At 47.1% G+C, this 14,411-nt stretch overlaps 1 protein-coding gene across 2 annotated transcripts in view; it reads right to left on the bottom strand.

Moving 5' to 3' along the window:
* CFAP119 (cilia and flagella associated protein 119) overlaps window positions 1-14,411 on the bottom strand; it is a 306,589-nt gene that overhangs the window by 248,156 nt on the left and 44,022 nt on the right. The window contains exons 2-4 of one of the 2 annotated variants that reach the window (XM_069651634.1): window positions 9,138-9,163; window positions 7,133-7,198; window positions 5,370-5,509 (exon numbers count right to left, since the gene is read on the bottom strand). In XM_069651634.1, coding sequence (XP_069507735.1) covers window positions 5,370-5,440 — 71 coding nt within the window. In that variant the 5' untranslated portion in view covers window positions 5,441-5,509; window positions 7,133-7,198; window positions 9,138-9,163. The remainder of the gene's footprint in view (window positions 1-5,369; window positions 5,510-7,132; window positions 7,199-9,137; window positions 9,164-14,411) is intronic. The other variant, XM_069651633.1, reaches the window with a different exon arrangement.

Consider the following 14,411-nt stretch of genomic DNA (forward strand, 5'->3'; position numbering starts at 1 on the left):
ACATTGGATGAGAACTGGTAACTGGGGACACATCTGCACAGGCCCACCAGCTAACTTGGTGAGGCATTTGGGTGCCTTAGCAACATCCTCTGCCTTGAAAAATGATTCATCCACCACAGTTATGCTGGCTCCAGTGTCCCTAATGGCAGGAGTCTCCTGACCATTCACCTGGACACTGTCCTTATAATACTCTTTAGTATTATCTGGGATGGAGTTATAGACATCTAAATTCTGTTGCTCACACAACCCCAGAGAGACTAAAGAAACACTAGCTGAGACTCCAGTGGGTTCATCAGCTAGTAATAGAAAGTTTCCACTTGCCATATGTACTTCCTCTTCTGGAGCGAAGGCTAAGGAGGCAAGCTGGACCCCTGAAGGTTTACCCTTACATCTGGGATCTCCTTTCACATGGTCAGTAGCCTTACAAACAAAGCATGAGCCAAAGGCTCGCTGGAATGGAGGCTTGGTCTGACCCCCTTCTGGTCTGGGACCAGAAGGTACACTAGCCTGATTCGGTTTCCCTGGTGGCTTACCCTTATAGTTTTGTTTGGGGCCCTCTTTGGAATTTGTAGTATTAGAATTCTCTTTGGAGTCCTTTTTAGGCTGTTTCTCCCCATCCCTCTTCTGAGTTACCCCAGAGTCCTTGTGAGTGGCCCTGTTGGCAACCCACAAGTCAGCAGCCCTAGCTAGCTTCCGGGAATCTAATTCCCTGGAATCAGCCAAGTGTTGTCTGAGCTCAGGAGAGCAGGCATCATAAATAGTCTCCAACATAAACAAATTCTTCATACCTTCATAAGTGTTCACCTTGTAACCCTTAATCCATCCCTCTAAGTTTTTCAACCCTTCACTCACCCAGGTAGCCCAAGGGGTACCATCATGCTTTTTGAGGCTCCTAAACCTCTTAAGATACTGGGAAGGGGTCTTCCCAAATCTAGCTATCAAAGCTAGCTTCACACATTCATAGTCCTTCTTATCCTCCTCCCCCATCTCCATTACCACATCAGTTGCAACAGGGGGAAGCCTAGAGAACAACCAGGTGAGTAAGTCATTTCCTGTGATGTTCTGGAGCCCATGATTATATTCAAACAGAGACAACCAATCCAACACATCCAACTTAGGCTCATACATACCAACCAATTCTTTAGGCATCCGGGGTCTTTTAGGACTGGAACTTCTAGATGAGCCAGAGAGAGAAGCATTTTCAACAGATAATTTCTTCATTTCTAAGTCATACTTGAGCTCCATTTCCCTTAGCCTTAGTTCTTTGTCAGTTTGAGCATTAAGTTTCTTATACTCCAATTCTAGTTTCATTTTCTCCAGTTCAAAGTACTGAGGACTAAATGTGGGACCTGGTAAAGGTCCAGTAGGTACAGCAGGTAGAGCAGGCAGAGGCCTAGGGGGGACAGTCACAACAGCCTCACCCTCCTCTTCTGACTCTTCCTCAGAATCATCAACATTTTGCTCCATGTTAATTTCAATACTGTCATCTACAGTTGCTGGAGTGGTAGGTTCCTCTGAACCATCACCCAGACTTTGGTTAGCTAACAATCTTTCAATCAGCTCCATTTTCTTGCCCTTAGTCAGGAGATCCTTATGTTTACAGAGCACTCTTAAACAATCAGCAGTTTTGGCTGCAAGGGACTCTTGACTATAGCTTTCTATAACTGACATGTTAGAGGATTACTTTTACAGTGCTAAGCTTTGTGGTTAGTTGCACTAAGGTATCTAGAGCACAATAAAATGTATACTCAATACAAATCCCACCGCTGTACACCAGTGTTAGGCAGAAACCTGTGCAGTTCCCTTGGGGAACACTGCAAAAGATTTAAGACTACAGGTATAGCAGTAAACCCACTTGGTAGCAGTCTGCACCACCCAGATTTACCTGGTAGCTGTGGCTGAGCAGTCAGACTTCCCTCAAGAAGAGTTAGGCAGTATGCAAAGTATACACAATATGTACTCAGGCACAATAGCACAAGCAAACACTGACCAGAGCTTGGTTTCAAAAGTATATAGTTATTTATTTTTAAGAACACACAAATTGAAAACACTCTAGCAAAATATAATAAAACACTCCAAACACAGTTATATGGAAAGCAGTCCCAATCCTTATTCCTATCTAGACAACTCTAGGTTAACACCACATAATTAAAACAGAGGTGAGCGCTTAACGTTAGATGACACTCTAGTAGGTTAAAGAAGGGAGGGAAAAAGAGCAGAATTAGGATAAACACACCACTCTAAGGTCAAGAACACTTTTGGTAAGCTCAAAGAAGCACAAAGTCACAGGTGAGCAAAAGTCACTAAGCAGGGCCCACTCTTAGAGCAGACAGAGCGAAAACGTGCCCAAGATCACACAGTTGGTAGGGATTCAGAGTCTTGCAAAAGAGTTCGGAAAAGAGTTAGAGAGGCTCAGAAAGTTTAGCCAAAAGTGTCCCAGGCAATCCCAGGATCGAAAGCCGAGGGCTAAAACTACCTCGTACAGTCGGTGGCAAGGGAAGCCAGGCGGAACACGGTACCTTAACGGAAAGGATCCTCCAGCGGGGGCAGTTGTTCCAGGCAGTGGCAGCAGGGCTCGACGTCGGTCAGGGGAGAAGAAGATCTCGCTGAAGAGCAGAAGAAGAAGGTCGTTGCACTGCCCGGGAAGAAACCAGCCGCGGAGTCCTCCGGTTAAAGGGTTGTACCGACTTTCGCGGTTGGGGTAAAAGTGGTGGGGTTCCGGTTGCCGGGGTGCTTGGCACTGGCAAGGCGGCCACGGGATACCTCGAAGAACGGAAAGAAGGTGAAAACTGGTTGTCCCCACCAGTCAAGGGAAGGAGCCACTCCGTTAAGAGTTCTCCTCGGTCGTCGGGAAAAGTGGTGAGATGGTTCAGCAGGGCTCCACCGGCGGTGTCGTCGTAGCAGATCAGCTCAGCTCGTCCCTCGTTGGATTCTTAGGTCCTGTGGCCACTTCTGAAGTTCCAGTCCCCAAAGCCCTGCTTTTATGCAGCAAACCCCCATTCACCCAGCCTAGCTGTCACTCAACCATGCTAAGTGGTGAGCCGGCCGGCTCACCACTTGGGCCAATCAGGACGGAGTGCGACTTGAGTTACCTAGGTAACTCAGTCCAGGGTGCCTAAATCCCCCTCCACCCCTCCTAAGTACCCCAGACAGAGTGGCACCACTTTGGAGGGCTTCTGTGGAGAAGCCCGCCAAAAGTGGGACAAAGGGCTCCACTTTGGGTCAGAGTTACAGAGGCGAACGCCAACGCCATTTTAGTATCAAGTTTTGGCAAAAAATCCCAACCGGAGTTATAATAATAAATATATAAACCGGCGGTATGTTTAAGGCTACCGTAAATAAATAATTAAATGTGTTAGCCTAAAACAATGGGAAATCCCATAGGAAAATATTCGCGGTCGAATATAAAAAGTAGTTTCCACTGCCACCAGCCAAAACTCGATCAGGGGGGACGGAGACGTGCCCCCGCGACTAACAGACCCTGGGGCAATCGAATTGCCCCAGCCAGTACGTCCACAATATGATGGTTTGTACTGGTTCTGTTCAGGATTTAAGACTAGTAAAGTCTTTGGTGACTTTACATGCCCTGGGAGACAGTAGTCAGTCCCAGGGTATGGAGTCTATGTTGGGGAGTCCCTAGGACACCCCTGGGTTACGGCACAGAGGGTGCTGTGTAACCCACATCCAAAAAATACATGAGGCCCTATGGAGTAAAAGACCCCATAGCCCATTCAACACAAGGTTTAACCAAGAAAACACACTTCAACATGCCCAAGAGTGAGGGTAAAAGAGTCTCACTCTTGGCAGGAGAAGAAAAAATAAACCCCAGAAATCCAGCAAAGCTGCTGGGGGACTCACTAGGTAGGGAAATTCAGCCTAAACAGAGAATTCTCCCTAACACCCCGCCTCTACAATAGTCAAAAACCTTGGCTGCACTATGGACTCTGGCCTAAAAGAGAAATCCAACCCTCTGCCGTCAGATCAATAACGTATCAAAATCCTGTCACTACCACCTTAATCTCCTGAGACGCATTTTCCCTTACCTCGCCTATCCCAATATACTCACTGCTGTTATGTCGATTGTTATGTCAAGACTGGACTATGCCAACTCCTTATATCTGGGAGCACCGGCATACCAACTTAACAAACTCCAAAGAACCCAAAGCGCTGCTGCCAAACTCGTTCTAGCATTGGGACACAGAGACCACATCTCCCCCACATCAGGACTGTAGACATCATTAGGAATCAAGCCGAAAGTCAATCCCCATCCCATCTACCACACAAGGGTCTCTTTTTCACCAGGGAATGTCTGGGGGGAAAAGGAAGAGGCTAAAGCCCTATAAAAATCTAAGAGTTCAGTCTGAGATCGGAAGCAGTTAGAACAGGAGCTGAAGAGCAGAGACAGAAAACAAGAGATGTTTTGAAGCAGATAGCAAGAGAGACGAGGTGAACATGGGGAGCACAAAGTCCACATGGCTAGAACAGATGTCAAGAAGGTCGGGCCACTCTTGAGCCTGGGAGCTGGAGGAGAAAGCCTGGAGAACATACAGAGGAGCCAGGAGAACTGGAGCTGCTAGTAAGGAGTGAGGTAGCTGTGGACAAAAATAGTAAAAGTGACCTGAGAGAGGGTGGTTACCTGAGGGGTAAGGAAGGTAGTACTAAGACTGAGAAGATAATTGAGGAGGGGAGGGCCTCTAGAAGGTTGAAGAAGGTGCAAGACATAGTTATGAATTAGAGAAAACCATTGAGGAGAGGCTGGTGCCTGAAGGGTTGAAGATGGCGTGAGGGACAGGAGTGAACCACGAAGATTAATGAGAAGGGGTAAGGAGGGAGACTGCAGGAGACAGCTGTAAACCAGAGAAGTGAACTGGGAAGACTGGCGGTGCCCATGCGGGTGAATGAGGTGGGCAAGATAGGAAGGCCTGGAGAACATGGATTGAAAAGAAAAGGGGTCTGACTGTGTGAGGAAGCTGGCAAAGGAAGTGGGCATTTAGAAATCTGAGACTAGGAAAAGGAAGGTGTGCAAAGGAGTAAAGAAGTCAAGGAAGAGAGTAGAAAGGAGAATGCAACAAGGAGAGGTGGTTACGAAGGGAGAAGAAACTGGAAGAAAGGGAGGTGGAGCTGATACAGGAGTTGATAAAACAAGTGGAGGAGTTGGGAGGAGGATCAGGAAGCAAATTTAGTGTATGAGTTAAGACAAGAGATAGAGGAGTGAAACGCTGGGGTACTGTTACGAGAACAGCAAGGCCATTTCTGGTTGAGCAAACCTGAGCAACAGAGGAGTGGTGTATGAGCTAGTGAGGAAGAGGAAAGGCATAAAGAAATCACAGGAAGGAGAGTTAGAGTAGTTGGCCAACCTCTGGTCCTACCTTGGTGTCTGGGTACACAGAGGACATTGGAACCGACCAGCCAAGCTCTCAAATGTCTTCATTCCTTTCATCTGGGATTTGGAGAATCTCACAGAGGTAGAGTACCTTGGTGTGCAGAGGTCTGGGATCCCAGAAGATGACTGGAGACCAGCGAACAATAAGAACAGGACAAGAAAGAGGTGGAGAAAGAAAGGGGAGGTGTCCCTGTGAAAATCATTATTGCTGAGGCGTATCCATGAACTCTGGGAGAAGGTAAATCCCAAATAGAGCAAAACCAGAGACTATGCTTAAAACACCCATTTGTTTATAATGTATAGTTGACCCAGGAAGGATAGCCCAGCACATTCTCATTTTGCTGGAATGCCCTTGCTGACCTTTTAGCTGTTCTGCAACTTTAATTAAAAAAAAAAAAAAAAAAGAAAATCACTAAATCACTGAACTTACCCAAACACATTTCAGCTGCATTTCAAAGAAGGTAGCAGGCGCTCCTCTCCAGAAAGAACATGGCATGATAACCTGTTCTGAGATGAGAGTTTGCAGCACACGCCTTTTGCTCACTGTACCTTTCACAGATGGGAAATACCCATTTGCATATCAGTCTTTGTCCCGCCCACATGGGCAGTCCAGCACCAAAATGCTATGGCAATTCCTCTCTGAACAAGAGTACCAAAAGCAACCCCATACACGTGTTTCAGCCTTGTTGGGCCTCATCAGTGAGGTGAAGCTTTGTCTCTCTAAGCACAGTGAGCAGGGAGTCCACGTCTGGTTGCCCCCAGGTAACTCGGGGTGACCAACCCCAAGTTCCTTACAAACATTTCAAAGAAGGTAGCAGGCGCTCCTCTCCAGAAAGAACATGGCATGATAACCTGTTCTGAGATGAGAGTTTGCAGCACACGCTTTTTGCTCACTGTACCTTTCACAGATGGGAAATATCCATTTGCATATCAGTCTTTGTCAAGCCCACATGGGCAGTCCAGCACCGAAATGCTATGGCAATTCCTCTCCGAACAAGAGTACCAAAAGCAACCCCATACACGTGTTTCAGCCTTGTTGGGCCTCATCCGTGAGGTGAAGCTTTGTCTCTCTAAGCACAGTGAGCAGGGACAAAGACTGATATACAAATGGATATTTCCCATCTGTGAAAGGTACAGTGAGCAAAAGGCGTGTGCTGCAAACTCTCATCTCAGAACAGGTTATCATGCCATGTTCTTTCTGGAGAGGAGCGCCTGCTACCTTTTTGAAATATTTGCAAGGAACTTGGGGTTGGTCACCCTGAGTTACCTGGGGGCAACCAGACGTGGACTCCCTGCTCACTGTGCTCAGAGAGGCAAAGCTTCACCTCACTGATGAGGCCCAACAAGGCTGAAACATGTGTATGGGGTTGCTTTTGGTACTCTTGTTCAGAGAGGAATTGGCTTAGCATTTCGCTGCTGGACTGCCCATGTGGGCGGAACAAAGACTGATATGCAAATGGATATTTCCCATCTGTGAAAGGTACAGTCTGCTTTCTCACAGGTCTGGGTGAGATACGGTCAGGGGACACCACAATGTTAAATCTAGAGTTGGTCAGTGGTGCAGGGAGTTTAGTACTGACAATAGGAGTTCTCTCTTCGGGATGTGCAGAGCAGACCCTTTCGGGGTGCGTAGTACTTACAGAAAGCAATGCCTGCACCTTGCCAAAGCAACCAAAATAACAATGATTATTAGGCCATATTACCTGGATGGCTTTTACAGAGAAGTTTACAAACAATGCCATCACCTACCACTTCAATTCTTCAGCAGTCTTCACCTTTTCTATTATTTCCATGTGATGTATGTTAAGGTCCCTCCTGCAAAATAAACATGATGAAGGGTATTCCACATTGTATAGGAGTGTTTACTTTATGATATGATGATATTTTATTTGTATCTCGTTCGTACACAAGTGTATCAGAGCGCAACCAGGCAAAGGGAGGGGAACAAGGGAGAAACAAAAACAACAATCTTACTGTGACATTGAGAACACGCAAGTGCATGCAAAAGGGAAGAAGGGGGAAAGTGCATGGAAAGGGGGAGAAGTGGAGAGTGCTGAACAGAGGAGAGAAACAGAATAAATAATTAATTGATCAAATAAAATAAATAAATAAAGGTGATGAGCGGTGGAAGTGCAGCCAGCAAGTGGCAAGTGCTAGATTAGTCAAATAGGGTATATCTGATAAGTGCCGAAGAAGAGTGGGAGGGAGACTGTATGGGTACAGATATAGGCCCCAGTGCAGGGGTGGCCCGGAGGCAGTGCAGGAAGGAGGCAGGGTGAGCAGAAGGTTAGATGGTGGCCAGGTGCCCAGTGCCAAGAGAGAAGACAGATCAGCAGGGGAGAGGAGCGGTAAAGGCGGAAGCGAAGAGGAAGGCCTTGAGGTGCTTCCGGAACCGGAGAGTGTTCTCCCCAACTTTCAAGGTGGCCGGGAAGCTGTTCCAAAGGGAGGCCCCACCCGAAGACAGATATCTACCCCGAGTTTGTTTCTTTGAAAAACGACTGACCCTGAGGGAGTTAGAAGTAGATGAGCGCAGGGCTCAAGAGGGGAGGTATTTACGGAGGGATAGTTTAAGGTATTTTGGACCCATGGCCCAGAAAGCCTTGTGGACAATGCTGAGGGTTTTAAATGTAATCCTTGCATCGACAGGGAGCCAATGTAGGGATTTCAGAGCTGGAGAGATACGATCCCAGGGCTTGAAGCTGAGGACAAGTCTCGCAGTCCTGTTACTGGATTAGTTGTAAGGGGCAGCGAGTGGAGGCAGATAGATTTAGAAAGAGGCTGTTACAGTAGTCCAACCTAGTGAGAACCAGAGCTTGGGAGACAATGAGCTTCTGAGGGAAAGAGAGGAAAGGCAGAGTACCTCTAAGGAGGTGCAATAAGAAGTTTTACTTTTCAGAGACAACGGAGATGTGTGCGGAGAAGGAAAGTGTGGAGTCAAAGATGACCCTGAGGTTCTTAGCCTCACAAGTAGGGGTAGGAGGAGGGCCAAGGGAGGCCGGCCAGAGATTGAGTGTAAAGGAGGGAGAAGGTGTACCAATGAGGAGGATCTCGGTCTTATTGGCATTTAGACAAAGATCGTTGGCAGCACACCAATTCTGAATGGCGGTTAGGCAATCAGAGATGAGGGAAAGAGAGGAGATGGCTGAAGGAAGTCTGTAAATGAGTTGCTTGTCATCAGCATAGCACTGGAAGTTTGAGCAGAACATGGAAATGCAGTAGGCAAGAGTTGCCAGTTATTGGTTGAAAAGCCAGGGGGAGAGGTTAGACTCCTGGGGTACACCACAGGTAGAGCGGGAGATAGAAGAGAGGAAGGACCCAAGTTGTACCTGGGAGGGTCGATCAGAAAGGAAAGAGGACAGCCAGGCCAGAGCCTAATCGGTGATACTCAGGTTGTCAGTGAGACGATTGAGCAAGGTGGTGTGGTTGACCATGTCGAAGGCAGAGGAGAGATCAAGTAGGATGAGGACAGAGGGAATGTTAGAGTCAAGGTTGGAGAGCAAGTCTTTAAGGGATGATGGTGGAGCTCATGTTATTGCAGTTGATGAAGGGGCACCGGTTGTAGATGACTGTGTAGGAGTAGTGTCTAAACGGAATGGTGTATAGACGCATGCGCCAGAGAAGAGTATATGAATGATTGCTGTGGAAGTTAAGTGTCACTGCATGGTGCCAAGGATGCTGTAGAAGTGCTGGCAGTGCAGGAATGCTATTGAAGGTCTGGCTGTGGAAGAAGGTGTAAATAAACATCATTACTCACCATATACAGATCCTGGCTTTACGAACCTTAATGAGAAACAAAGAAGGTTCAGTGAAATTGCTTTCTGTCCGATGTTGCCCCTTCTGCCCCTGGACACACACATAAGAATTGCTTTCCTTTCTCTCGTATCTATGGCACCCAATGGCTTCACCCAATTTTGCTTCTTAGTATATATCTTTCTTATGCAGGTCTACAAGATTTTTTGTAATGCAAATGTATTTTTACAAATAATTTTTTAGGGCTGATAAAATCACACTTACAATAAGAAAACAAAGATTTACAACAAAACTAAACTATATTATAACATTCATCATTGTACATAAAACTCCTATTCATAATACATCACTTTCAATTTCAGACTTTAAAACTGCAACTTGCGGTAGAAGAACCATGGCCAAAAAAAACAACTGATAATCGCCAAATTTAAAGATACATATTGGGCCTCATTACACGGAAGGCGGTGAGCCATGGCGCTATTAGCGCCATGGCTAATGCCGGTAAAATACCGGCACCGCCTTGGCGGAAAGGGGATTTACCGCCCCATTCCAAGGTTGGTGGGGCGGTAAATCCCCCTTCCGCCATTGCCCTTCCCCATTCCCATTTCTGCCCCATAGGGCTCTATGGGAATGGGGAAGGCGCTAATTACGGCACCGCAATTTTGCGGTGCCGTAATTAGCTCCGAGGTCCCTTAGCGGGTTGGTTTTTAACGCCTGCAAAAAGCAGTCGTTAAAGCACCAACCCGCTAAGGGACCTCGTAGTAAGGCGGTAATGGTTAACGGTCACCGTTACCATTAACGGTGGCCATTAACCATTACCGCCTTCCGTGTAATGAGGCCCATTGTCCACTAAAAACAACCGCCCACATTCTTTCTTCTTAAATAGTTCTATATTGGTCCAAACATTTACCTCAGAGTATCCGTTCCCATGGATTTTTGCACAATATACAGCATCTTTCCTCTTTTGCCCATCTAAATATTCTCCCCTGCACTTCCTTCATCGGAAGAAGATTTAAAAGGAATCTAAGAAACCAATTGCAACAGGAAGCGCGGGGGAATGTTTTTAAATATCAGGCAACGTGTTCAGCCCTTTCACCTTATATTTAAAATGTTCCAAAATCTTGTATCCTCTGCATTGAGTCAAGGTCTCCCCCAATCACAAAACCACAATTTGGTATTTGTAAATTATAATCTGTAAACTGATAGGCAATGCCCTGCCTGAGTTGTACCCCTGAGGACTTTTTCAGATTGTTCTCCATGAGTGAGGGCAGAGAGTGTTAAGGGGCATGACGTTACGATCATCTCTTAAAACTCTCTCAAAACTAGGCCAATTTTTTGTAGTGAATGCACAAGATAACCTGATTTATGGGATACTAGGAGACGAAACCAGGTCCAACTCATGTGATCAATTTCCAGAGTAGCCCCAGTGGTGAGTCGTCTGCACTTCCCCATCCCTGCATTTGGATGAAGCGAGCCACCACGGACTGAACTGGTCCAGCCGCTACCTGTTTGTGTATCCTAGATGGTGCAAGAAGAGGGATCCTGCCAGGTCACTGTCCTCCCAGACACGCGGTATTACCCCTAAGGGTACCAGACTGCAGAATCCTGGCCTGCAGGTCTACATTCCGTGACATATATTGCAGGACAGAGTGGTAAATGAAAGATCAGAGGAGCAATTGGGAATGGACCAAGAACAGCTGTTCCACAAACCTGCCGAGTTTGCGAATGCCACAGATACAGAAGCAAAACGGTCCCATCAAAAGTGAGAGTGAACACCACTGTGTGGCCTCAGAGGCACCCAATGTGGTCCGTGTTGGATATGCACTGATGCCCAAAAATTCATTAAAAATGGAGCCAATTAAAACTCTATTAATAAGTGTAATGAGGGATATTAAAACTAAACCCAAAAATAACCAATCTGCAGTACACATTCAAATGAAGAGCAATAATCAAACAGAGGCAAGATTGGAAACGAACCCCCGACCAGGGAGTATAAAGGAGACTGAAGAAACTCGGAAGGAGAGAGACTCCCGGAGGAGACCGATTTAGGTAACTGTGTTCCCTTGACACATGGGGAGATTCCTGGGATAACCATGAGAGAATCACTACAACTTGGAGGAGAGTATGGGTGCTCTTGAGCAGACTAGAAGAAGCATGCTGAAGACAGTATATGCTTGGAGACCCTGGAAAGAGAAGATCACTAAGGTGTTTGCTGAGCTGCTTCTTAACCTGGAGGGAATTGGAAGGCGAAAATCAGAAACTATCCCTAAGCAACCCTGTGGTAAAAAGAGGGAGTCCTTGAACCCATGGCAGTAGGGTGAAACAATATTATCTGTCTGACAAGTCTGCCAATAATGATGGGGCAGGAGAGGAATACCCATAACTACTGTGAAGCCTGGTGAGAAGAAAACCATGGTCCACGAGGGACTTGTTTTGAATCATGAGAGCAAGCCAGGGTCCAGCATGCACCTCTTTGAATCCTCAGAGAACATTAAGATCCATGAGGGACCTGTTGAAATCCTGCTAGAAAGCCATGGTCCAGGAGTGACATACTTACATCTGGAGAGAACGTTAAGGTTGTGAACCCTGGGAGAGCCAAGGTTTATGAGGCACCTGCCCGCTGAAAATAGTTGGTCAAAGAACATAGAAAGACCTGTCAAGAGCCATTGGGAACCGAAGAGGCTACAGGAATCCCAGAAGAAGTTGTGGTAAGGTCAACAAAGGCCGGACAAGGGAAAGACTCATGAAACCTGAAACCCTGAATGTGAAAGCAGAGATGCATTATTGTGTCTCAATGGAAGATAAGACTCAAAGGATTGGACGGTGTTCGTCCGTTCTCCCCAGGGGAGAGAGCCACCCCCTTTGAGACTATGAAGGTGAGCCCGCTCAGCAAGACCCTCTGTAGGGGTCTAGGCAAGTGGGACTTCACTCGGAATGACTCCCCTCTCTGGGACAAGGACTCCCCTTCAAATAAGGAACTCCCAGTTCAGAATACATGGTCTGTCTACATGGGAATTGGAAAGACGGTTATTACTTCTGTTATGACTCCACCAAACAGTGACATTTCTCCATCTCATTGCCTCCAGGTAATGCTGGATCTCACCTGAACTCTATAGTCAATAGAACAGCAAAACACCCCTTTTATTTGGGATACTATTTTGGATTCACCGAATAGTGAAATTTCTTCCAATTCTTTGGCTTCAGGTAATGCTGGATCTCGTATGAGCGCCACAGTCACAGAAGGAAACCCTTTTTTGTGATGAAGGACATAAAACCAAGAGGAACTTTGAATTGGGGAGAAACTCCTGTGCAGGGAGGAAAGTGGCTTCTTCACAGCGACAAGCCTCTAACAAAGAGACATCCTAGAGGAGCAGAGCCACACTAGGCCACAGGGCCAGCAGTAGCATGGAGAGCGAGCCAATCGCTAGCCGGATGCCGAAAGGCTGGCGTCTGGACCGGCCAGGAAGCCAAGGTCGGGAAAGTCACCTCGGATAGCATGAACACAAGGGAGCTGTAGTGGGCTTGGGGCCTGGTAACCAATGCAGAGACCAGACTGCAGAAGAGAGCCCGTATAGTAGATGTGCATTTGCCACTGAGAGAAGTGACAGAAAGGAAGCAAACGCTCCCGAGGAGAGAATGCAATTGAGAGCTACAAACACTGATAATCCTGACTGGGGGAGCCTGACAAACCAGAGCAGAAACAAAGCAAGCCTAGCAGAGGGCCATCGGGCTTCGGAGAGCCCAGAGAAACTAAGAGGCTGGGGAAGCCAGCAAGGTTACGGGAGCCTGATAAACCCTAGCAGGCAGACTCCCCATTTAAACCAGATTGCAACAAGGCTAGTAGAAGGCCAGAGGACGTTGGGGAGTCTAGAGAAACAAATAGACTAAAACATTCGAAGCTGGGAAAGCTAGCAGGGTTGCGGGAACCGAGCAAACCCGAGTGGGCTGAGGCCCCGATGAGAAAGAGAAAGCAAGCCTGTCAGAGGACATGGGGACTTGAAGAGTTTGAGAACCATGAAATGTAATATCTATAGAGAAAGAGAACCTGGATGGTTTACAAGCACCAAGTGAAATCTGTGGAAATTGTACAAGAAAAACACTAACTTTCCTGAGGAGGAGGAATCCATATGAAAGATCATTAACTTTGACAACAAAACCTCCAGAGAGGTGTGACGAAGGGTATGGTCACTGCTTCCATTGGGTAAGACCCTTCCCATAAGGCCAGGGAGGTGAGACCACTAACCAATAGTCCACCGGGGAGTGGTACTCAGAGGGTGGAATTCATGGGGAGGGAAAGCCTCCATGGGACCAGTGACGATAGCCTTGGGAGAGCGTGGTATTCACTCCCTCCATTGTTGTCCCAATTGTTCTTACACCCCACTCAGTCCTCTCTGGTCCCCCATATTCCTCTATATGTTTCAGTAGAGTAAATGGTTTCATTGCAAATGCTGGGGCGAGGAAGGATGAGGTTTACCGAGGTAAAATACAAATCACCAATGACACGAATATGGAACAAGGAGGCAAAAGGGCACTGTGGAACCAACACAAGCAGTGCAGCTCTCAAGAGGCATCCTAAATCATAATAAGGAATAAGGGAAGAAGGACTCAATAGAGCGTCAAGCCAGCCCTGAAGGAGCGAGGAACAATGTTCCGTGCTAAGGGACCCGTAAGCTAAAAGCAGAGACGCTGTCGAGGAGAGAAGCGACTCTCCAAGAGGTTCAAGCAACAGGGCCTGGCCGGTGGCGAATAGAAGGGGTGCCCGACCAGCAAGAGCAAACCGAGAACAGAAATGCACACAGCCAAGGATTTCAGAGAGTCTAACGCTGCCGGAGAGAGAACGCGGAGTGTGGCAGCGACAAAGAATCCCTGCTCTGCTGCTAGGAGAAAACCGTATCAAGACTTCCTAAAAGAAGGGAAAGGATCAGACCGGCTACTGGGGCACAAAGAGAGCCAAGTGGACTGTGAATTACATTAGTACATCCTAAGAAGTAAAAGGGGATAGCAGAGGAATTATACAATTTGGTCCAAACTGTGTGAAAAAGCCAATGTTGAACAGTACGTGGCAGGAGAGTACACTATGTCTGTTCAAGTGGGCATCAGGTGAAACAGGGGCATAGGTCCCCCAGAAACAGAAGATCAGGGTCTGGAACCCATATGAAAACAGGCAATCACTGCCAGGACACACCAGAGTCTGCAACCCATATAGAAATGGGCATACCCTACCAGAGAAGTATGTAAGGGTTGAGGATCCACATCAGTACAGAGGCACATATAATCA

Source organism: Ambystoma mexicanum, chromosome 3p (assembly GCF_040938575.1).
Source record: "Ambystoma mexicanum isolate Mex_15411 chromosome 3p, UKY_AmexF1_1, whole genome shotgun sequence".
Lineage (NCBI taxonomy): Eukaryota > Metazoa > Chordata > Amphibia > Caudata > Ambystomatidae > Ambystoma > Ambystoma mexicanum.